This window comes from Danio aesculapii, chromosome 11, assembly GCF_903798145.1.
Source record: "Danio aesculapii chromosome 11, fDanAes4.1, whole genome shotgun sequence".
In the NCBI taxonomy this organism is placed as follows: domain Eukaryota; kingdom Metazoa; phylum Chordata; class Actinopteri; order Cypriniformes; family Danionidae; genus Danio; species Danio aesculapii.
Window position 1 is genome coordinate 5,731,200 of NC_079445.1, and position 24,625 is coordinate 5,755,824.

The 24,625-nt window shown below is 35.4% G+C and overlaps 1 protein-coding gene across 2 annotated transcripts in view; it reads left to right on the forward strand.

The window, feature by feature from the left end:
• Window positions 1-24,625, forward strand: part of ptprga (protein tyrosine phosphatase receptor type Ga) — a 592,629-nt gene that overhangs the window by 419,163 nt on the left and 148,841 nt on the right. For both annotated transcript variants that reach the window (XM_056467738.1, XM_056467739.1), the window contains exons 5-6: window positions 3,538-3,633; window positions 17,023-17,089. In XM_056467738.1, coding sequence (XP_056323713.1) covers window positions 3,538-3,633; window positions 17,023-17,089 — 163 coding nt within the window. The remainder of the gene's footprint in view (window positions 1-3,537; window positions 3,634-17,022; window positions 17,090-24,625) is intronic.

The following is a 24,625-nucleotide window of genomic DNA, read 5'->3' on the forward strand; positions in this document are numbered from 1 at the left end:
TTGTCCACTGAGGCTTTTCATCAAGTCTGGACTCCTAACTTGGACTTTATTGATGTTTCTTTAAGCTGCATTTTGAATTATGGTATGTCATAATTGAATTTATGTATTTTATTTTATTTATTTACTTATTATTATTATTATTATTTAGATTAGATTAGATTAGATTAGATTCAACTTTATTGTCATTACACATGTACAAGTAAGTACAAGGCAACGAAATGCAGTTTCGGTCTAACCAGCAGTGCAATAGCAGCAAGTGCATCCTGCATAGGTAGGATATAGGCAGGATATAGGTATAATAATAATAATAATTATTATTATTATTGGTATTATGCTATTACTTATTTATTATTATTTTTATGTATGTATGTATGTATTCTGGTCATTAATTTATTCAGTTTTTCTTTAGCTTCCATTGTTAAAATCGGCATTGTCTGTTGGTTTGTTTCAATGTGTTTTGTGATTAATAATTAAAATGTTAATAAAAAGATGCAATAAAACCATAAACATAAATAAATAAACATCTTAAACTTATAAAAGTCACAGAGAGTTGGATTTTAATGCCAGTTTCTTTGCAAAAAAGTTTCTGTGGACATGTTTATACTATTATTATACAAACATGGTGCCTGTCAATCAATTCGGTCGGCGGGAAAAACAACACTCCTACATCACGTTGCGGTTGGTCTCAAAATGGGAGGGATTTGGATCCTATTTTAACCTCAGGAAATTTAAAAAAAGAGACTTAATGTGTTTATATCACCCCAATATGACTTTGGACACACTATACTTACACACACTTCTGTCCAAACAGCTTACGAAAGTTGAAACAAACAAGAAAACAAAGCCAAATACCAATAAAAAAACTGTATGTATGTGTATATATATATATATATATATATATATATATATATATATATATATATATATATATATATATATATATATATATATATATATCAAATATTATCAGTGTAAAGATTGTCGTGTCTCTGACTTGATTTCCAGAGTAATTTTAGCATTTCTCTTCCTCGTCAACAGTCTGCCACCTCTCCTCCTGACTGAATACAAACAGACTGCGAGAGGTTAAGATTCTCATGACCCTGTTATGTTAATCTTCCTCTCTGTCTGCTTGTTTGCTTTCATTTGCGAGCGTGTTCTCAGAAATTGGCCAGATATTTATGTCATTAATCACTGCCTGTAAGACACATCGCCGCGGATGGAGGTGTTAAGCTGAACGCCTGTATATGCTCGTCAATTCTCCGATCTGGAGCTATGGAGGTGTTTTGAGACTGAATTAGATCAAAGTGGGCCTCGTGTAAGGATTACAGGGCCGAGGAAAATACAGCAGGCGTAATATTGACAGCTCGAACACAGAATTGGAGTGAAACAAGCTGATGTGGACGGCAACGATGCTTTTTTTCTTGATGTTAGGAGCGTTGGACTGTGGGGTATATATGTAATGCTACTGATCTTTTGTGGAGATGTAAATTCATTGTTTTTTTCGTTTGAGTTGCTGATTGATTTCAGCAAAATGTGCAATCGGCATGTAATACCTGGGCACCTCCAGTACATTTGGAGAAACTTGATAAGCAGGCAGATGTTTTATTAACGACCTGTTCGCAGCAAGCATGATAATTATAAAGATGACGATGAAGATGTTCATGTATTTATGAAGCACATTTAAAAACAGTGGATTTTTGGTGAGCGATGTATTTAAAGATATTATTCCAGCTGAGTTTTTTAATTGTATTTTATTTTATTGAGCGGAATTATTTACTGCATATCAGGAGACCGCGGTTATCCAATAAAGACGTGGCTGTTAACCCACCTCAATAATCCACAAACTGCCCAAGAGCACAGATACAATGATGCCCATTCTCACACTCGGTCAGTTGTAGAGCGGGCGATTAGGCAGCTGAAATGCCGGTGGAACTGCCTTGATAAGAGCGGAGGGGTGCTGCTATATGCCGCCATAACAAAGTGTTCCTCTTATACTTCTGTGTCTCCCACAGACACGGATACTACTCCAGACAGTTGAGTGCCACCCACAATTGGGGCAACTCTCTTCTCAAAGGGTGTTAGTTCAGCATCTCCTGTTCCCCCGCCTGTTCGGTCCACACTTTGACAGTGCGCCACTGTTCTCCTTTTATCCTGCACCTTTACATTGGACCATTTCTTTTTAAATTTTTTCACAGTGCGATGTTCAGACCCCACTGCGTTAACCGCATCAGCTAAACTCTCCCACTCTATTATTTTTTTTCTTTTGTCATTAATTCCGGAGGACAAACTTGCAATAACACAGTTTTTTTCCGGTCTATCTGCGATAGGAGCACCTCCAATTCACATTCTGTGAAGTTTCTCTTCTTGCTTGCTTGCTTTTGGCATTGCTTTTTCATTTGGTTTTGCCAAAGTGGAGTCTTTACCATATTTATAATGGGGAGGAGGCAGGGGAGGTTTTGCGGTCATACACGTGCGCTAATTTAACGTTAATTCGGATGTACAAAGAGAATATGCGTGGGATTCCGCGTACGCAGTGTTTCATACATCTGAATTGTTTACTGCATACTTATATTTACAGCTTTGTCCGTACACAATGTTTTAGTATTGATTCAATGCAAGTCTTTGCACATGAGGCCCCAGGTCTGACGGCAACACTTTTAGCTTAGCTTAGCATAAATCATTGAAATGGATTAGACCATTAGCATCATACACAAAAAAACATTAGTTTTGATTAGTTTCCTGTTTAAAACTTAACTCTTCTGTAGTTACACTGTGTCCTTAGACTGACAGAAAACAAGTTAAGTTGCAATTTTGTAGGTCAATATGACCAGGAACTATATATTAAAACAACTTTCAGTTCAGAAGTTAAACACATTTTCATCACTGCAGAGCTGTAATTAAGTCATTTTATGTAGCAATTGCATTTTTCAATACATCGACAGCGGTGTTTACTCATTCACTAATCATCGCTATAGACTCTGGTGGGAAGTTTTGTCTTCGATTCCCCAGTCCTTCAAAGTCTTTGTTTTTAGCTGATGTTTTATTACTTCCTCAGCCTCTCTCCAGAGCTCCACGGGTCTGCTGTTTCTCTATTGTTAAATCTGCGCCTTTTATTGACACAACACTGATCACTATCTGCCAACGAGAATATCGTTCATCTTTGTTGTTGTTTTTTTTGGAGCGTTTTGTGGGAAAAGGTATTGATGGTGGAGAATAACAAACGCCCGCTGCCAATATAGACAGGCGTCGGAGGCGTCCGTGGAGATTTGAGCACATTTATTAGCCTGATCTACTGCCAAAGATCCCATCAAAGTGATAAGAGGATGGACAGGGCCAAGACGTTTGGAAGCACCAGGAGGCCGAACGCTCTCAGGAGATTACAGGATGAGTCGGATTATAGAGGCCATGAGATTATGAGATATTAGCTTTGATAATGGACTGTGTGCTTGGTCTGTGATAATGTAAGAATTACCATCTGATTGGCTGAAGGTCTCGGGCTAACAGGATTCTCTCTCTCTCTCTCTTTCTCCCACACAGATGCAGATCTTCATGTATAACTCGGATGACTTTGACAGCCTTAACACAGCCATACGGGAGAAGCGAGTAATTGCGGCCATGGCTGTCTTCTTTCAGGTGAGAGCTGACTCGTTTGAAAGCATCTTCATGTTTTGCCGCCGTGCTTTGTCAGTGCTAAGTGCTAGCATTAAAAAGCATTGATTTTGTAACAAGGTTCTCTCTCGTCCCATTAAGTTCAGTGATACTGAAGATTCACACTCAGAGAAAACACACTGCCGCTGTTTTCTATATGGAAAAACACACGCGCACACTTTCCACGCTGCTCCTTTGTCGAAGCCTGCTGCGCTAATCACAAAACAGCAATTTAAGGCTCTCAATCCTTTACTAGAAATTGTGTGTGTGTGTGTGTGTGTGTGTGTGTGTGTGTGTGTGTGTGTGTGTGTGTGTGTGTGATTGTGTGGGTTTGTATTCTCACATTTTGAGAAATTACACATCTGTCAGTTCAGTCAGGCTGTAATAATCCCGAGTTCAAAAGACTCATCAAACACTTCAAGAAACAATTGGCAAGGAGCATAGTGGGAGCGAGTGTGTGAAGTCTTGCCTTCAGATTGTCCCCGTAGTACATAAACCATCCTTCACACTGTAATAAGAGATTAGTTGACTTTACTTTTAAAAAGTGAGTAAACCTGTTGCCTTCAAATTATTAAGTAAATGAATTAAGTGTATAATTTAGAAAATGAAGTAAAATGGGACCAATTATGCCCCTTTTTACAAGATTTGCGATATGTCTCTGATTACCTTAGACAGACCCCCTAGATTTTGTTGGTGATTTTTCGCAATAAAATGACTAAGTTTGTGATAATTTGCGATTTTTTATATATATATATATATATATATATATATATATATATATATATATATATATATATATATATATATATATATATATATATATATATATATATATATATATATATATATATATAATATTATATGGATATGTTTAAATATATACAGTTGAAGTCAGAATTATTAGCCCCCCTTTGAATTTTTTTTTTCTTTTTCAAATATTTCCCAAATGTTTAACAGAGCAAGGAAATTTTCTGGAGAAAATCTTATTTGTTTTATTTCAACTAGAAAAAAGCAGTTTTAAATATTTTAAAAGCCATTTTAAGGTCCAAATTATTAGCCCCTTTCAGCTATATTTTTTCGATAGTCTACAGAACTTGCTTAATTACCCTAACCTTCCTAGTTAATCTAATTAACCTAGTTAAGTCTTTAAATTTCACTTTAAGCTGTATAGAAGTGTCTTGAAAAATATCTAGTCAAATATTATTTTCTGTCATCATGGCAAAAATAAAATAAATCAGTTATTAGAAATGAGTTATTAAAACCAGTATGTGTAGGAATGTGCTGGTAAAAATCTTCTCTCTGTTAAACCAAAATTGGGGAAAAAATAAACAAGGGGCTAATAAATCAGGGGGGCCAATAATTCTGACTTCAACTGTGTGTGTATATATATATTTATTAATTTATTTTTTATTTTTTTCTGAAAGAAACGTCCAATCGAATCTGAAAGCGCATGATTGGGCCTGATTTCCAATCACGTGATTGGATCTCGACATCCATCAAAATAATCTCTTATATACTATGGGGGAATAAGTTATGAACACGTCACCATTTTTCTCAGAAAACATATTTCTAAAAGGGCTGTTGATTTTTTTGAATTTTCGCCAGATGTTGGTAGCAAGCAAAAAAATCCATAAATGAAAAGAAAACAAATCTAACTTGTTTATAAAATGGAAAAAAGGGATAATTGAATTTTGGGTTTCATCTAATACAGGCTCATTGTGAAAACGTACTCCTGTATACATTTCTGGAGAGAATTATGTAGCCAGAACCTTGTATGGCTGCATTTTGTCTTTAAAATGAAAGCTACGGGGCGGTATGACGACTTGAGACACAGAGAAGGGTTGAAAATGGCAAAGAACGATACCAGAAAGCAGGTAAAACAAAAACAAAGGGCAAAAAAGAAATCAACAAGTACATAACAGGGTGAGAACATGGTGATATCTGAAAGCGTGGTGAAAATCAGGCTTTTCTTTTTCTGGATTGCTTTTGAAAAGTTTGGATAAGTTTAGGGAAGCGGGTATTCGGGTCAATCGGTGCTTTTGAAAACACTATTGGCTGGGTTTACGGAAAGGGGTGGGTGTGGTTATCGGTCGATCGGTCAGTCAGTTAGTCAAGAGCGACATCTGGTGGATTAACGTGAGAACAGCAGACGTGAAAAAACTTACCTTCTGGGATGTATTTCACACTGTCCAGGAATGTATACAGGGGTACTTATCAATAATGAGCCTGGGTTGGTTTCATCATTAGATATGGTCTGAAAATTGAATCGTGAAGCAATTGCACTGACCTGTTTGCTACATAGACATTAAAATCTTTTCCACTGTGTCTTTGTGGAGTACAAAATAAATTCTGCCCGTCACCGTCAAAGCTCAGAAGACTAATCAACAATGACATTTCAAGATTTCGGTTTGAAAGGAAAGCCTATAAATCTCATCTGACTTGAGTTTATTTCCCTCCAAACCCTCCATTTCATTCTCGTTTTCAGTTATCTGAGGAAATCCTTGTAACGTGTGTCTCGCTCGATACCTCGTTTTATTTGGAACTCACACCATCTTCTTTATTGCCCAAACATTTAGTCTATCTGTCCCTGATCAAGGAAGATAGCAGTTGTAACATCTGCCATGATGCATTCACGGGCTTATTTACAAGACACATGTCTACACGTTATAAGCGCAGCAATTAGCGGTTAGCATGTAGCCAGAGTTTTTCCTTAATACAGTTTGAAGGTTTGTTGGTGGCCCAGGACTCTATCAGGTTGTATATCATTTATTTGTTGGTTATGTTTTAAGTTATGGCCATGGACTGGACTGTTTAATAGCTCGCAGTTATTTGCATTCCTCATTTACTTTTAATCAATAGCAGGGCTTTCTTCTCTTTTTTTCCTCTCCCTTTATTCTGTGGTACAGCTCACAGCTGCCATATTAAAACCCTCACTCTGAGCTCAATACAATAAATGAGCGTTTTTATTTTCCATCTGCTTAAATAGTCTTTGAACTTTATCGATTTGCATGTGCTATTTTTACTTGTGAGGTGAAACCGAGCTCTTAAACTGAGTTTAAAGCAGTTTGCTGCTATTTATTTTACCTCAGGGTTTGTTCTACAAGGAAGTCCAGGTGTTTGTGGGCTGTGGATGACCTCTAGCAAACACACTCACTCATTTGTAGAGTGCCTACAGTATTGCTACCCATATAAACACAATGTTGAACAGAATATGAGATGTGTCTATGATATTAAATATCAAATAAGCTCATATTGAGCGTTCCGCTAAGGCAATTGAAAAATCTGAAGTGATGAGGACTCTCCATAGGCATATTGTCTTTTACACTGTAAAAACGACTTATTATATGGCACTACCACAACCCTACGAAATCTTTAATGTAAAAACCTCTCAATTTTGTAATACCTAGGTCATAGATTTATGTCCATGTCCTTATAAGCTGTATCAATGTTGTAATACCTAGGTCAAAGTTTCATGTCCTCATAAATAGTTTCAATGTTGTAATACCTAGGTTATAGATATGTGTCCTCGTAAACCTTCTCAATGTTGTAATATCTAGATCATAGACACATGTCCTCATAAGGAAGTCCAGGTGTTTGTGGGTTGTGGATGACCTCTAGCAAACACACTCACTCATTTGTAGAGTGCTTACACTATTCCTAACCATATAAACGCAGCGTAGAACACAATACGAGCTGTGTCTGAAATTTTAAATATAAAATAAACTCATATTGAGTGGTCCGCTTTGGCAAATGAAAATTCTGACGTAACTCAACTGCATTTCATTACATATGTGACAGCACATTGAAGTGAGTAGTAGTTCACCCAATAATGAAAACTGTCACCTTGAACTCGCTTATGTGTCATTTGGAATCTGAATATCACAAAAGATTAAACAAATAGGATTCAATTAATATATATTTTTATTACTGTTGTTAAAGATAACAATAAGATAGGATAGGATAGCATAGCATAGCATAGGGTAGGGTAGGGTAGGATAAGAGAGGATAGGATAGTGTAGGGTAGGGTAGGATAGGATAAGAGAGGATAGGATAGGTTAGGATAGGATAGCGTAGGATAGGATAGGGTATAGCGTAGGGGTAGGGTATGGTTGGATAGGGTAGGGTAGGATAAGAGAGGATAGGATAGGATAGGATCGTGTAGGGTAGGGTAGGGTATGATAGGACAGGATAAGAGAGGATAAGATAGCGTAGGATAGGATAGGATAGGATAGGATAGGATAGGATAGGATAGGATAGGATAGGATAGGATAGGATAGAATAGGATGGGGTAGGGTAGGATAGGATAGGATAGCAAAGGATAGGGTAGGGTAGTATAGGATAGGATAGCGTAGGGTATGGTATGGTACGATAAGATAGGTTAGAATAGAATAGTGTAGGATAGGATAGCATAGCATAGGGTAGGGTAGGATAGGATAAGAGAGGATAGGATAGGTTAGGATAGGATAGGTTAGGATAGGATAGCGTAGGATAGGGTAGCGTAGGGGTAGGGTAGGGTATGGTTGGATAGGGTAGGGTAGGATAAGAGGGGAAAGGAGAGGATAGGATAGTATAGGATAGGATCGTGTAGGGTAGGGTAGGGTATGATAGGATAGGATAAGAGAGGATAGGATAGCGTAGGATAGGATAGGATAGGATACGATACGATACGATAGGATAGGATAGGTTAGGTTAGGATAGAATAGGACAGCGTAGGGTAGGGTATAGTATGATATGGTAGGATAAGATAGGTTAGGATAGAATAGGGTAGGATAGGATAGGATAGGATAGGATAGGATAGGATAGGATAGGATAGGATAGGATAGGATAGGATGTTGGATAATATTCATTTTGGAAAGACGATAATGATGGTAAGTATAGTTGAGATCACAATTAAGAACCTTCCTGTGAAATTTTAATTATCATAAGTGTTGTTGAACAGAAAGATTTTTTTTTCATCACATTTTTAAACAATAGTGTTGATATCTAATTCTAATAACTAATTTCTTTTGTCTATGCCATGATGGCAGTAGAAAATAGTTTACTAGTTATTTCTCAAAGTGCTATTTAAAGGCTTAAGTAGGGTAATTAGGTTAACTAGACAAGTTAGATTAATGGGGAAACCTCTTAGGACAACAGTTTGTTATGTAGCCAGTCAAAAATATCATTGTGAAAGCTCATTGTGAAAACGTACCCCCGTATACATTTCTGGAGAGCGCAAATTATGTAGCCAGAGCTACGTATGGCTGCATTTTGTCTTTAAACTGAACTCTATAGGGATGGTATAACGCCGCCAACGGCTTCTGTTCCTTTTCGCGCTACCAGCTGACCACTTACCTCCATGTTTACGGCTTTTCCGCTGTTACCAGTTTGCTCAGTAGCTCGTCATGTACGTCGTTGACTTGAGACGCAGAGAGGAGTTGACAGCGGGGTTTGAGTCAAGAGGAACGGTTCCAGAAATCAGGTAAAACAAAAACAGAAGGCAAAAAATAAAATAAACAAGTGAATAACAGGGTGAGAACAGGGTATGATCTGAAAACAAGGTAAAAAAATCAGGGCTGTTCTTTTTCTGGATTGCTTTTGAAAGCACTGTCGGTTGGGTTTAGGGAAGGCGGTGGGCGTTGGTTAATCGGTGTTTTTGAAAACACTATTGGTTAGGTTTAGGGAAGGGTGTGGGTGGGGGATTAGTCAGTCAGTCATTCAGGCAGTCGACTGCGGCCTCTGGTGGATTTACGCAAGAAGAGCAGGCGTGAATAGCACTTGCGAGAGAAATTTGAGATTTAAAAAAAGCGTACACAGCGCCCTCTGGTGGATTCACGAACACAAAAACTGCAAAAAAAACATAGCTCCTGGGACGTATTTCACGCTGTCCAGAAATGTGTACAAGGGCATGTATTAATAATGAGCCTGGGTTGAAAAATACTGACCTTAAAATTATTTATTTTTTAAAAATGCTTTAATTTTATATTAATAATAATAGTAATAGTAATAATATATTCTCACTCACTACCTTCACCTTCGCCGTAGTCCCTGATTTATCAGGGTTCACCACAGTGGAATGAACTGACAAAAGTTCAATCTCCACAAAAAAATTAAAAATTATAGGAAATAATGTGAAAATTGCTCTGTTAAACATCACTTGGGAAATATTTGAAAAAGAAATACAATTTCACAGGAAGACTAATAATTTTTCCTTCGACTGTAATTGATGACACAGTTTTAATTTTTTCCAGTAAACCATCCCTTTAAGTGTCCTCCATTGTCAGTCTGATGTTGTTGACTTGCAGAGACCTCACACCGTCTCTCTCTCTTCCTCCGGCCCCGACACTTTGGCCTCGTCATTTTTCACACGCTCTGGCCGTAGCTGTCCTGAGGCCAGTCGTTCCTGCTACTAAAATAAGAAAAATATGCCGCTTGCAGATTCCGTGTTTTGCTCTACACGCAGTGCCACTCCAATCTCCTCTTGCTTCAAAGAACAACACATCTGTCAAAGCACATCTATCTATCTATCTATCTATCTATCTATCTATCTATCTATCTATCTATCTATCTATCTATCTATCTATCTATCTGTCTGTCTGTCTGTCTGTCTGTCTGTCTGTCTGTCTGTCTGTCTGTCTGTATGTATGTATGTATGTATGTCTGTATGTATGTCTGTCTGTCTTTCTGTTTTTCTGGATGTTTGTCTTTTTGTTTGCCTGTCTGTCTGTTGTTCTGTCTGACTGTTCTTCTGTCTGTCTGTCTGTCTGTCTGTCTGTCTATCTGTCTGTCTGTCTGTCCTTCTGTCTGCCGTTCTATCTGTCTCTATCTGCCATTCTACCTCTGTTGTTTTGTCTGTAGTTCTGTCTGTCATTCTGCCTGTCTGTCTGTTTTTCTGTCCGGCTCTCTGTCTGTCTGTCTGTCTGTCTGTCTGTCTGTCTGTCTGTCTGTCTGTCTGTCTGTCTGTCTCTTTCTGTTTTTCTGGATGTTTGTATTTTGTTTGCCTGTCTGTCTGTTGTTCTGTCTGTTGTTCTGTCTGACTGTTGTTCTGTCTGTCTGTCTGTCTGTCTGTCTGTCTGTCTGTCTGTCTGTCTGTCTGTCTGTCCTTCTGTCTGCCGTTCTATCTGTCTCTATCTGCCATTCTGCTTCTGTTGTTTTGTCTGTAGTTCTGTCTGTCATTCTGCCTGTCTGTCTGTCTGTCTGTCTGTCTGTCTGTCTGTCTGTCTGTCTGTCTGTTTGTCTGTCTGTTGTCCTATCTTGTCCTATTGTCCACCTGTTTTTCTGTATGTTTGTCTTTTTGTATGCCTGTCTGTCTCTCTGTCTGTTTGTCTGTGTGTTGTTCTGTCTATCTGTCTGACTGTTGTTCTGTCTGTCTGTCTATGTGTCTGTTGGTTCTTTGTCTGGCTAACTGTCTGTTGTTTGGTCAGTCATTATTTATCTGTCTATTTGCCTGTGTTGTTCTCTTGATCTCTTTGATATTAACATGTCAATCAATATCTGTTTTCATCCACCCATCCTTTTAGTTTTTGTTTTGTCCGCAGTTTCTCTATCTCTCTGTCGTTCTGTTTTACCATCTTTTACTATCTGCAGTTCTTGAGATTTCTGTCTTCTGTCACTGAGTTTCTGCTTGTTGATGTGCTTTTTCTGTCCGTTTCAATTGTCTATTTTCCTGTCTGTCGCTCTGTTGGTCTGTCATTCTACTTGCCGTCTGTTTGTCTGCTATCTATTTGTCTTTCTGTTATGTGAACTCATTGAAGATTCTTTAAGAATAAAATCTGACTGTGAGAACAGTTCAGCACAGCTGTAGTGCAGACGTGTGCCATTCACTCTCAGTGCCCACTTCCTGTGTCGAGCTTCTGGAATTCTCTTTCATGCAAGAAACAGCACAAGTGTGTTCAAAGAGCCTGGAGAGATTTAAAAGAGAGGAGGGGGGGGGTGGTGGCTGTGGAAGTGCGTGAATCCTTCTCATTCAGCCTCATGGGAATGTTGGTTAGATCAGCTAACCAGCACTGGCCTCCCTGATACACAACAAGCACACAAACACACACACACATGTTGGTATTTGTAGTTTATGAGGACTCACCATAGGCGTAATGTATTTTATACAGTAAAAATGGCTTATTATATGGCACTACCCCAACTCTATACTAAACACATCCCTCACAGCAAAATTTTGAATGTAAAAAACTGTTTTTTATGATTTTAAACTATTTTAAATTACAAGGACACAAATAAACCTTATACATTGCCTCAATGTTGTAATACCTAGGTCATAGATATATATCCTCATAAACTGTCTCAGTTTTGTTATACCTAGGTCATAGACACGTGTCTTTATAAACCACCTCAGTGTTGCAATATGTAGGTCATAGACCAGGGGTGTCCAAACTCTGTCCTACAGAGTGTTTAGCTCCAACCCTATTCAAACACATCTGAACCAGCTAATCAAGCTCTTACTAGATATACTAGAAACCCCCTGGCTGGTGTGTTGTAACAAGTTGGAGCTAAACTCAGCAGGACACCTGCCTTCGAGGACCGAGTTTGGACATAGACACATGTCCTCATAAACCACATCAATGTTGTAATACCAAGGTCATAGACACATGTCCTCATAAACCATATAAATGCTGTACTACCTAGGTCATAGACACATGTCCTCATAAGCCACCTCAATGTTGTAATACCTAGGTCATACCTAGGTCAAACTCAGTCTTAGAGAGCTGGTGTCCTGGAGAGTGTAACCCCCCATTCATATGGGGCTTCAGCGTCAACGCTTGACAGAGGGCGTGTCTGAAGTTGGGGCTGACGCGATAGTCATAGCAGCGTCAGCCAATGAAATTAGTCAGCAATAGGCTACTGTCTGAGCTGGTGTATTTGCATACAGCGATCTGATTGGCTGACGCTTCCGTCGGCGCTTGAAAAGTTGAGCAAGTCCCAACTTCTGCAACGAGCAACGCCTCTGAAGCAGCGCCGACGGATCCACAATGCAGTTCGGCAATGCCTGATGTCACCCATTCAAAGTCAATGGGAAGCGTTGAAGCTGACACCCCATGTGAATGGGGCGTAACTCTAACCCCAATCAATCACACTGAACCAGCTAATAATAAACCATCTCAATGTTGTAATACCTAGGTCATAGACACAAATCCTAATAAACCATCTCAATGTAGTAATACTTAAGTCATAGACCAGGGGGTTCCAAACTCTGTCCTAGAGGGCCGGTGTCCTGGAGAGTTTAGCTCCAACCACAATCAATCACACTGAACCAGCTAATCAAACTCTTACTAGATATAGTACAAACTTCCAGGTGAGTTGAAGCAAGTTGGAGCTAAACTTAGCAGGACACTCGTTCTCTAGGACAGAGTTTGGACACCCCTGTCATATACATATGTCCTCATAAACCACGTTTATGTTGTTATACCTAGGTCATAGACAAATGTCCTCATAAACCACCTCCATGTTGTAATACCTATGTCATAGACATGTGTTCTCATAAACCACCTCTAAATTGTAATACTTAAGGTCATAGACACATGTCCTCATAAACTACCTACTGTACGTGTTGTAATATTTAGGTCATAAACGCATGTCCTCATAAACCACCACAAAGTTGTAATGCCTATATCTTAGACACATGTCCTCATAAACTACCTACTGTACATGTTGTAATATTTAGGTCATAAACGCATGTCCTCATAAACCACCACAATGTTGTAATGCCTATATCTTAGACACATGTCCTCATAAACTACCTACTGTACGTGTTGTAATATTTAGGTCATAAACGCATGTCCTCATAAACCACCACAATGTTGTAATGCCTGTATCTTAGACACATGTCCTCATAAACTACCTACTGTACGTGTTGTAATATTTAGGTCATAAACGCATGTCCTCATAAACCACCACAATGTTGTAATGCCTGTATCTTAGACACATGTGCTCATAAACTACCTACTGTACGTGTTGTAATATTTAGGTCATAAACGCATATCCTCATAAACCACCACAATGTTGTAATGCCTATATCTTAGACACATGTCCTCATAAACTACCTACTGTACGTGTTGTAATATTTAGGTCATAAACGCATGTCCTCATAAACCACCACAATGTTGTAATGCCTATATCTTAGACACATGTCCACATAAACTACCTACTGTACGTGTTGTAATATTTAGGTCATAAGCGCATGTCCTCATAAACCACCACAATGTTGTAATGCCTATATCTTAGACACATGTCCTCATAAACTACCTACTGTACGTGTTGTAATATTTAGGTCATAAACGCATGTCCTCATAAACCACCACAATGTTGTAATGCCTATATCTTAGACACATGTCTTCATAAACTACCTACTGTACATGTTGTAATATTTAGGTCATAAACGCATGTCCTCATAAACCACCACAATGTTGTAATACCTATATCTTAGACACATGTCCTCATAAACTACCTACTGTACGTGTTGTAATATTTAGGTCATAAACGCATGTCCTCATAAACCACCACAATGTTGTAATGCCTATATCTTAGACACATGTCTTCATAAACTACCTACTGTACATGTTGTAATATTTAGGTCATAAACGCATGTCCTCATAAACCACCACAATGTTGTAATACCTATATCTTAGACACATGTCCTCATAAACTACCTACTGTACGTGTTGTAATATTTAGGTCATAAACGCATGTCCTCATAAACCACCACAATGTTGTAATGCCTATATCTTAGACACATGTCCTCATAAACTACCTACTGTACGTGTTGTAATATTTAGGTCATAAACGCATGTCCTCATAAACCACCACAATGTTGTAATGCCTATATCTTAGACACATGTCCTCATAAACTACCTACTGTACGTGTTGTAATATTTAGGTCATAAACGCATGTCCTCATAAACCACCACAATGTTGTAATGCCTATATCTTAGACAGGTGTCCTCATAAACCACCTCAATGTTGTAATACCTAGGTCATTTTTTATTTTTTATTTGTTTTAGATGCATCAGACAAGAGATTTGCTTTGTTATTGGAATTGCATCGTAAACTTTAAACCAATGTTTAAACGTTTTTTTTTTTTTTTTGCGTGTTTAAGCTTTTAGTTGTTTTTCTTTCGAAATTATTCCACATAAAAGTGCATAATTTTATTCATTTTTTATATATTTATTTATTTTTTACAAAATTCTGGGCAGAAATAGCAAAAAAAATGTCCAGAGATTCTGTCTGGCCCACGTCTCCCATGTCATTATTCAAATTCCTGTCCTTGTAAACCATCAAAACCAGCACACAAACACATACGCACACTCACCTCTTTATTCAACCCTATAGGGACTTCTTAAAAACCCAAACCTCCATTTGATATACCTCCATCCAAAAGAAGTCAAGGAAATGTCCTCCGCCTGTTCCCCTGATCTGTGCTTTTTTAGAGTCGAGATTGTTAATTATTTCCAAACCTTTTTTTTTTTGTATATAGTCAGCACTGAGTAAGCTATCAGTCTCTTTCTGTAGCGCACATACACTCACACACACGCACATTAAAGGTCAGTATTGTGGCTTCTCCCTTTCATATTTTATTGCATACTGGAGTCTTTTGTCTGTGTTCAACAATTCAGTGGGTTCAGGTGCATCTCAAACATGGGCGGCTTTTGAAGCAGTATGAGGCATAATGGCTTCTCTGGCTTTTCTTCTTATGTGAGTGTGTGTTTATGTGTGATTGCAATCATTTTGCTTTTATGACATCAGCACCGAGCACCAACATCATGCGCTCCGCTCAGACTATTTGCCAGGCTTTTTGTGCGTGCGCGTGTGTGTCTCTAAAAATGTATTAGATTAACCTAAATAGCTAAATGAATGTTAACGGATTAAATAAACATATGTAATTAACAGAACTGCTAGTTTGTATTTTGTGTTTCACAAGTAGGGTTTATCTGTTTTATTTATTATATGTTTATGTGCATTTATTTATTTATTTATTTATTTATTTATTTATTTATTTATTTATTTATTTATTTATTTATTTATTTATTTATTGTGTTCAGCTTTGTATTGATTTATTAAATGTTATTATTTATTTATTGCATGCATATATTTATGTATTTATTTATTTATTATTGTATGATTATATTTTTATTTATTTGCTTATTTATTTATTGTGTTTATGTTTTCATTTATTTATTGTATATTATTTTATTTATATGTATTTATTTATTTATTTATTTATTTAGTTCATATTTTTATTGATTTATTATGTTACTATTTATTTATTGTATGTTTTTTTATTTAATATTTATTTATTTATTGTGTTTATCTTTGTATTGATTTTTTATTTTATTATTTATTTATTCTATGTTAATATTTGTTTAATTATTTATTTATTATAGTATGATATATTTTAATTATTTGCTTATTTTTTATTGTGTTTATATTTTATTTATTTATTTATTGTATGTTTTTTATGGATTTTATTTATTTATTAATTTATTTATTTATTGTGTTTATCTTTAATTGATTTATTATATGTTATTATTTATTTATTGTGTTTATATTTTATTTATTTATTTATTTATTTATTTATTGTATGTTTTTTTTTAATTTGTCATATTCATTTACTTATGCATAATTATTTTTAATTATTTATTGCGTTTGTCTCTATTGATTTATTATATGTTATTGTTTGTTTTTTGTATGTTTATATTGATTGATTTATTGATTGATTGATTGATTGATTATTTATTTATTTATTTATTTATTTATTTATTTATTTATTTAATTATTTAATTATTGTGTTTAACTTTGTATTTATATTTGTTATTATTTATTTGTTGTGTTTATATTTATGTTTATTTATTTATTTATTTGTTGTATGTTATTTGTATTTATTATATTTATTTACTTATTGTCTATTACATTTTTTATTGTGTTTAAATTTGTATTGATTTATTATTTAAATAAATAAATAAATATTTAGTATTGTATGTTTCAATTTATTTATTTATTTATTTATTATTATATATTTTATTTGCTTATTTGTTTATTGTGTTTATATTTTTATGTATTTGTTTATTGCATGCCATTTTTTATTTAGTATATGTTTATATTTATTTATTTATTGTATGTTTATGTGTTGATATTTTTATTTGTTTATATGTTTATATTTATTTATCGTATGTTTATATACTTTATTTATTTATATATATTTATTGTGTTTGCATGAGGTTTATATTTGATAGATTTCATATTTAGTTTTATTTATTTTATCTGTCATTCTTTCTGTCATTCTCTTTCTCATTTTTTTTTTTTTTTTTTGCTTGTTTTTTTTTCTTTTTGTCTGCCTGCCTACATAAATGTGAAAGTCATTCTTCTTTTGCTTATATTTTTCTTTCTCAGGTTGGTTTGAAGGACAATCCTGCAGTAGATCCCATAATTCATGGTCTAAGAGGAGTGGTGCATCATGGTAAGTGAATGTTTCTACAGAAAATGAGTGTTCGCTGTTGAAATGTATCAAACATTTGTTTTATTAGTCACATTCTTTCATTAGTCATTAAAGCACTGACTCTCTCTCTCTCTCTCTCTCTCTCTCTAATATATTGATGACTGGTTTGGCTACATACTGAAATGAATTGAGATGAGTAGACTCATCTTTTATTAGTCAGTCTGTTTGTTAAACAGATCTTCAGTCCTGACAGCATCTGTAAATAATGTAATGATGATGATGATGATGATGATGATGATGATGATATTGAGCCAGCAGATCTGGCTGGAAAATCAAGGGTTTGTTGAGCAGACTTCTGTAATCTCAGTATTTTACATCTATGTCTACTTTAAACTATAAATCAGTTTATTAAATTATTAGTCAATTATTAGCCCTCTTGTAAAATTTTAATTATTTAAAAATATACATAATATTTGTTGTAATTTTTAATAGTTTATTGCTTTAATATTTTAGCTTGCATGAAATGCTGTGGAATATTGTGAATACAAATACTGTGAAGTCACTTTTTATATATAAACTTAAAGTCACTTTTTGAAAAATAATAAACATTTCATAGGAGGGCTAATAATTTTAGCTTCAACTGTGTGTATATACACACACTGTAATATATCCAAGTTTAAAAACACACCAACACCAACACATGCATACACAAACACATCTACTCTAGAATGTGTGTAGTTTCCTTTTCGTTTTTGGTTTTGTATGGTGATCTCTGTCCTTTCCTTAACAGCTGTAATTAATTAAGCTGATAATCAAATTAGAAAGTTAGAAAAGCTACGATTGGCCCATCAGAACACTTTTCACAATTAAACAAAGTTGTATAATAACAAAGTCCCTTTAAGGCAAGTCATTTTACTTAGTGGCCATCTTAGAAATTCCTCTTAGGCATTCAGTTTTAATGGGGAAACAACAAATTCTCCAAAATTGCTTGCGATTAAATTTCATATTAGGAATCACCAATAAATTAAACAACAACTCTCTCTTTAGTTACATTTCTAAACGTTCGAATCACACAAAATCTGCAGAAACTCACGCCTAGTCTGAGCTATAGCGATCAGTGATTTGCTCCTGTTCTAGAAGATGGGACTTCATTCACCATATTAACCGTTACACTTTTCCCCATTCAAAAATATACGAGTGACACATCTTCATTATTCTATAGGCTTTGATAATAATGAAGAAATAAACAAACTGATGGTTTGTTTTTAAAACAATATGGTTTCCATGGAAATAGCATTATCAGGGTGTCTGCGGGGTCTTGAAAAGTTAAAACGACTTAAAAGTTAAAACGTCTTAAATTTCAAAAAACGAAACTTTTGAAAGTCTTAAATTCACTGAAATACATGTGTTGTGTGTCTTCAATCATTTTAAATAGGTCTTAAATTGTCCAGGTCTTTAAAAAAGGTCCACATCCATCCAATCACCAACAATACATCTTAATCAAATCAGGGAAATAAAACTAAAAACAATTACACAGTTGCTTGTGATAATAACAGAGCTATATGAAAGTTTACGTTATCTTCCATTTATACAAAAAACTATTTACAGAACCCAAAATGACCAGACTAAACCAGCTAAAACCAGCTTGACCAGCCTGGTTTAGGCTGGACATAGCTGGATTTGGTTGGGCTCCCAACCTGGCTAGGCTGGTCAAGCTGGTTTTAGCTGGTCATAGCATGGTTTAGCTAAGACCAGGGTGGAAATGGCTGGAAACCAGCCTGGAATGGCCCTCTAAAACCAGCCTGGTTGACCAGCTAAAACCAGCTAACCAGCGTAGGCTGGTTTAAGCTGTTTGTTTTCAGCAGTATAAGGGGGAGTAGACATAATATGTATAAATAGGCATGAAACTTAAGGTTTTATAACAGAAACGCATTAGGTCAAATAGAAGTTATACTCAATCAGTTTCGACCAAAAGCCAACAAATGTATATATTTTTGATTATGCAATTGCCTCACAATAAATATACTTTTAACAATGTTAAACTTGTCATTTAAAAAATAAAGAAATATTATGGTGAAAAAAAACTACCACCATTTTCTTGTTTTGACACTTTAACGTATGTCTCTAAGAAATAATTACATTTGAATAGATTTTTTTTCTAAATTAGCAAATAATTATTAGTGTTTAGTCCTCTATAAGTCTAGAATGTCATCCATAATGGTCTTAAAAGGGTCTTTAAAAGTCTTAAATTTGACTTGATGAAACCTACAGAAACCCCTCAGCAGGCACAGGATGCTGACATGACATCAGATTGACGTTGTACCCCAACGTTGTGGGGACTTAGCATTTTGTTTGGAACTGAAATTCGGGTTGAAGTTAGAACCCAACGTCTGGCCAACATCAATGACCAACCTAAAATCAACCAAATATCAACGTCTAATGATGTTACAGCTTGACGATATGTCGTCAAGCTGTCTATCAGGCGTTGCTTTTTAGTTGCCATACCTGACGAATAAATATAACGTTAGTATAAAATGTTGGCTCGACGTTGAATTTTGGTTACTTTCCAACACAACCTAAAGCCAACCAAATATCAACATCATTATTGGACGACAAAATAATGTTATCATTAGACGCTGGCTTGACATTGAATTTTGGTCACCTGACGTGACGACCTAAATCTAACCTATTATAAACATCTTATGACATTGTATGCCTGCTGGACCTAATAATACAACAAGTATTGTTACATAAAAAATATCCTACGAAGATTTCAACAGTGCTATTGGCACAAACAGATCATTTAGATTTGAGAAGATGATTGTAGCCCCCTATAAAAAAAAATCCTTCAATAAGATGACCCCTTAATAGTCATCTGTGATTTCCTCAGTGTTCCTTTAGTGCGCTTCCAGACATTAAAAGCTCTGAAACGATGAAGACGCCACATGCAGCTCCCAGCGTGCACTGAGCAGTAAATTCCATAATACTGAGATGAAACGGCGACTTCCGTCCACCAGTAAATTGACGTCTTTAAGGATTTCTTAGTTAATATACTCTTGTTCTGCCTGCTTTTCAGTCATCTCAGGAACATGCCTCTATGTGTCCGTGCCAAGTTTAAAGGCACGCCGAGGCTTTGATGGTAATTACCAGACTGCGATTTGTGCTGCCCACTGAGACAGTCCAAGAAAGTGTGCGAGAGAGCGAGAATGACGAAGTCGTGGTGTAATCCGGCAAACCACGCTACTAAAAGCATCGTAGTGCCATTCTGACAAAGAGATCAACTCTAATGCAGTGTAATAATGGCACTCAGTTTAAACGGCGGCCCACTCAAAAGGGATTTTTACCCCGACTGAAAATAGTTCTGCCTCCACCTGCTGCCAGACAATGAAGCTGATGATGTTCAAATTGATGATGATAATGAGGATTACAAGGGTGTGACTTGATTTTTACATACATATTTTACAATATACATTAAAAAAACTTTATGTGAGGCATTCACGTAGATGGCATTATGTTATGGTATTACAAGGACTGGCTATGTGGTTGCTAGGGTGCTCTTGTTGAGCTCGCACAAAAGTCTCCATGCTATTCTGGCTTCTCATTGAAGCTCAGGTCCTGGGGATGGCAATCCAAAAAACATCTTAAAAATATTTTATTTAATGTCCGGTTCCTCCACCACTCCACTGACAGATAAAAGGAATAACAAATAAATAGGAATCCATGGCCAAATGATGAGACAAGCTCAATAATAAATACATTTGTAAAGAAGAACCACTGAATGTAAAAATGTTTGCTTTTTAAGTAAATAATAATAATAAATGTATAATTCTTTTATATTTTTCTACAAGTTCTGGATTTCTTTTAACACATAGCCCATTTCTAACAACTGATTTATTTTACTTAATATTTTACTATATATTTTTCAAGATTCTAGTATTCTGCTTGAAGTTCAATTTATCAGTCAATCAATTAAGCAGGGGTGCATATCCCAAACAATGACAAAACTCATGGCTGAACTATCATAGTAAGAAGCATCGTTTGGGAAACGAACAATGCAGTGACGAGTGTTTCCCAAAACCGTAGTTTCTTTGTCCCAGAACCATCATTTGAACAACATTAGTTATAACATAAAACGTCCATAATTATGCTCTTAACGGGGTGAAGTAACAACTTGTTTAGAGAAAACAACCATAATTATTTGCGCAAATTAACTTGTTTTACACGCAAACACATTTAAAAGCATCCAATATTAGTTTTGGTAAAAACATGCACTCGTTTTCCATATTAATTGAAATATATGTCAACGGCACATAAAGGGCCTGTGTTTCCTTTACAAATATCATCGAGAATATACCATATTCTATTTTAAAACATAAAATCACTTACAAAAGCTAACAAGTATTCTAATCTCATTCATAAACTAATATAAATCGTCAGGCTAATGGTTATAATTTACAGTAGGCTATTTATTAAGAAAATAAAACAATCCTACTTCATAATAATAATAATAATTATTATTATTATTAATCATTTAATCATTTATTATTATTATCATTATTATTATTATTATTATTATTATTATTATTATTATTATTATTATTATTATTATTATTATTAATCATTTATTATTATTATTATTATTATTATTATTATTATTATTATTAATTATTTATTATTATTATTATTATTATTATTATTATTATTATTATTATTATTATTATTATTATTATTATTAATCATTTATTATTATTATCATTATTATTATTATTAAGTAGGATATTGTTTATTCATTTTTTTAAAAGTCGACTTTTACAATTTGACACGTTCAAACCACTGCAGAAATCTTCTAACTATCAGGCCCATGTCATATATGCCTACAGTACAGACACATTTGTTACTAAATAACCTACGATAAATTAAAAGCATTAACGTATGCTATATATTTTCATTTTCAAAAGCTTCAGAGACGTAACATAAATTCCTCTTTTAAATAATAGGTCACCTATAGCTTTCGCATGAGCCACGGCTGCATTCAGAATGGCATAAATGTTTTTAAAGTGCACTACGAAGGGAGCGCAATTGTCAATATGAAGATCGCTAAAACTGAATTGTAAAAATACTTTGAAAGCAAATCACACCAAAGAGAGATTACCTAAATGCTTTTTCTTTAATCATTCCAAGTTTAAATGTTGAAACGTTCAAAAGAAATAGGGCATAACTGGGAACAGAACACAGCCAGGAACCGTGTTTCTAACTTCAGCTCTAGAGGTTTAGTTGGAAACATACAAGTTTGCGACGCAGTTTGCGAATGTTTGTTGAAACGATGGATTTAAGAAACAGCAAATCAACTAACTTTGTTTGTAATGACGGAACTTGCGAACTTAGTTCGTTAACGATGGTTTTGGGACACGCACCCCAGCCTGAAACGCATATCCCCCCTATACCCTATTCATTTAGAACTTTCCAACATTTAAACTCGGAATGATTTAAAAACAAAAAACAGTAAAGTCATCTCTCTTATTTTTACAGTTCAGTTTTAGCGATCTTCATATTGACAATTGCGTTCCCTTCGTAGTGCACTTTGAAAACATTTTTGCCATTTTGAACACAGCCGTGGCTCATGACGAAAGCTATAGGTGACCTATTATTTAAATTCACGTTACGTCTCCAAATCTTGTGAAAACAAAAATATATAGCATACGTTATTGGAATGATAATACATTATTTATTAAGAAATGTATCTGTACTGTAGGCCTATATGACATGGGCCTTTTGATTAGAAAATTTCTGCAGTGGTTTAAATGAGTCAAAGTTATAAAAATAGACTTTCAAAAATAGAAAATAAAAAAATAAATAAACAATATCCTACTTAATAATAATAATAATTATTATTATTATTATTATTATTATTATTATTATTATTATTATTAAATAGGATTGTTTTTCATTACTTAATAAATTGTCTACTGTAAATTACAACCATCAATGATTTATATATGATATTAGAGTGCTAGTTAAGTGGTTTTATGTTTTAGAATAGAATATAGAATATTCTCAAATAATATTTGCTAAGTAAACACAGGCCCTAAATGTACATATATTTCAATAAATGTGGAAAATGAGTGCATTTTTTACCAAATCTAATACAATATAAAATCAAAACATTTTTAAATGCGTTTGCGTGTAAAACAATTTAATTTGCACAAACAATTATGGGTTTTTTCTCTAAAGAAGTTGATACTCCGCCTTGTTCAGAGCGTCATTATGGACGTTTAACGTTATATCTAACATGGTTCACACAATAGATCTGTGACAGAGCAACTACGGTATGGCATACACTCGTCACTACATCGTTCTATTCCCAAACGATGCATCTTACTATGATAGTTCAGCCACGAGTTATGTTGTTGTTTGTGAAACACACCCCTGCTTGGTTGAGTTAATCAGAATACACATTTACTTTTGATTGCCTATAAACTGAGCAAAGTGTTATTTTTTTGGCTGATATTTGCAGCATCGGCAGCCAAATCTTGACCCTTTGATTGAACAAATAAATTGCGATTGCAGGGCAGACCGAGGCACATTCATTCATCCTTTTAATTCACTCTGTCCACACCGGTCAGGCTATTGCAGCCTGTTTGCTGGAGCGTGTTGATCTTGTTTGCTCAGTAGGGTTCGAGTAGGGGTGGGATGAAGGTGCATGTGTGTGTTTTCTCAGCGGGAAGCCGGGTTGAGCTGCGTTCTCTCTTCTTATCCCAGACAGATAGGAGCAGGGGGTCTTGCACATATTCAGAGCCACGTCTCCACTGTCAGCGCTCAGATGTCTATAATTTCAGCCTGCTGATCTCCTTCAGCAGACACTCTCAATGCATAGGAAGCTTAACCAAACGATTTGCAGCTCAGTTGACATGCATGCAGCCGTTCGTGAACACTTAAACCTGTTTCTCCCCAATCCGGCTATGATAAGTGTCCAGGTAGATTTGGCACTTGCGTCTGTGTTGAGAAGTGCAATTTGCATGCTGTATTTAAAAATAGGAGAGCTGTCTTGTTAAGCGTTCATCCATTAGACTCCTACGGTAATTTCTTTTAATATTTAACCACCCATTAGAAGCGTACGTGCCATGCAAAACACTCATACGCATATTACAGGATAGCGAGCATTCTGCAAATGAACATTAGTGCGTTTGCTTTTACTTCAAACACATTACAATGAATTTGGGGCCGTGGTGACACATGCAGGCACGTTATAAAGGCCCTCTGGGTACATGTAACTTGCGAATGCTTAATTCAAGCATGTAAGCTTTTGTTCTTTCCTCTGACGTTAACATGAGCAGGCTTTAACGAATCTCTCATGTAGCGCATGCTTCATTTTAATGCCTATGGTAGGGACAAATGAGGTTCATATAGAGCTGCTCTGCTGGATTTGGCTTCACTCGTGAATGTAGTTTCAGAGTTATTGAGGCTATTAAAGTGGACATATAATGGAGATCAGGAAATGCCTCACTTTTTCAGAGTTTGATGGAGTACAATATAGAATGAGTACCTTCTCTACTCAGA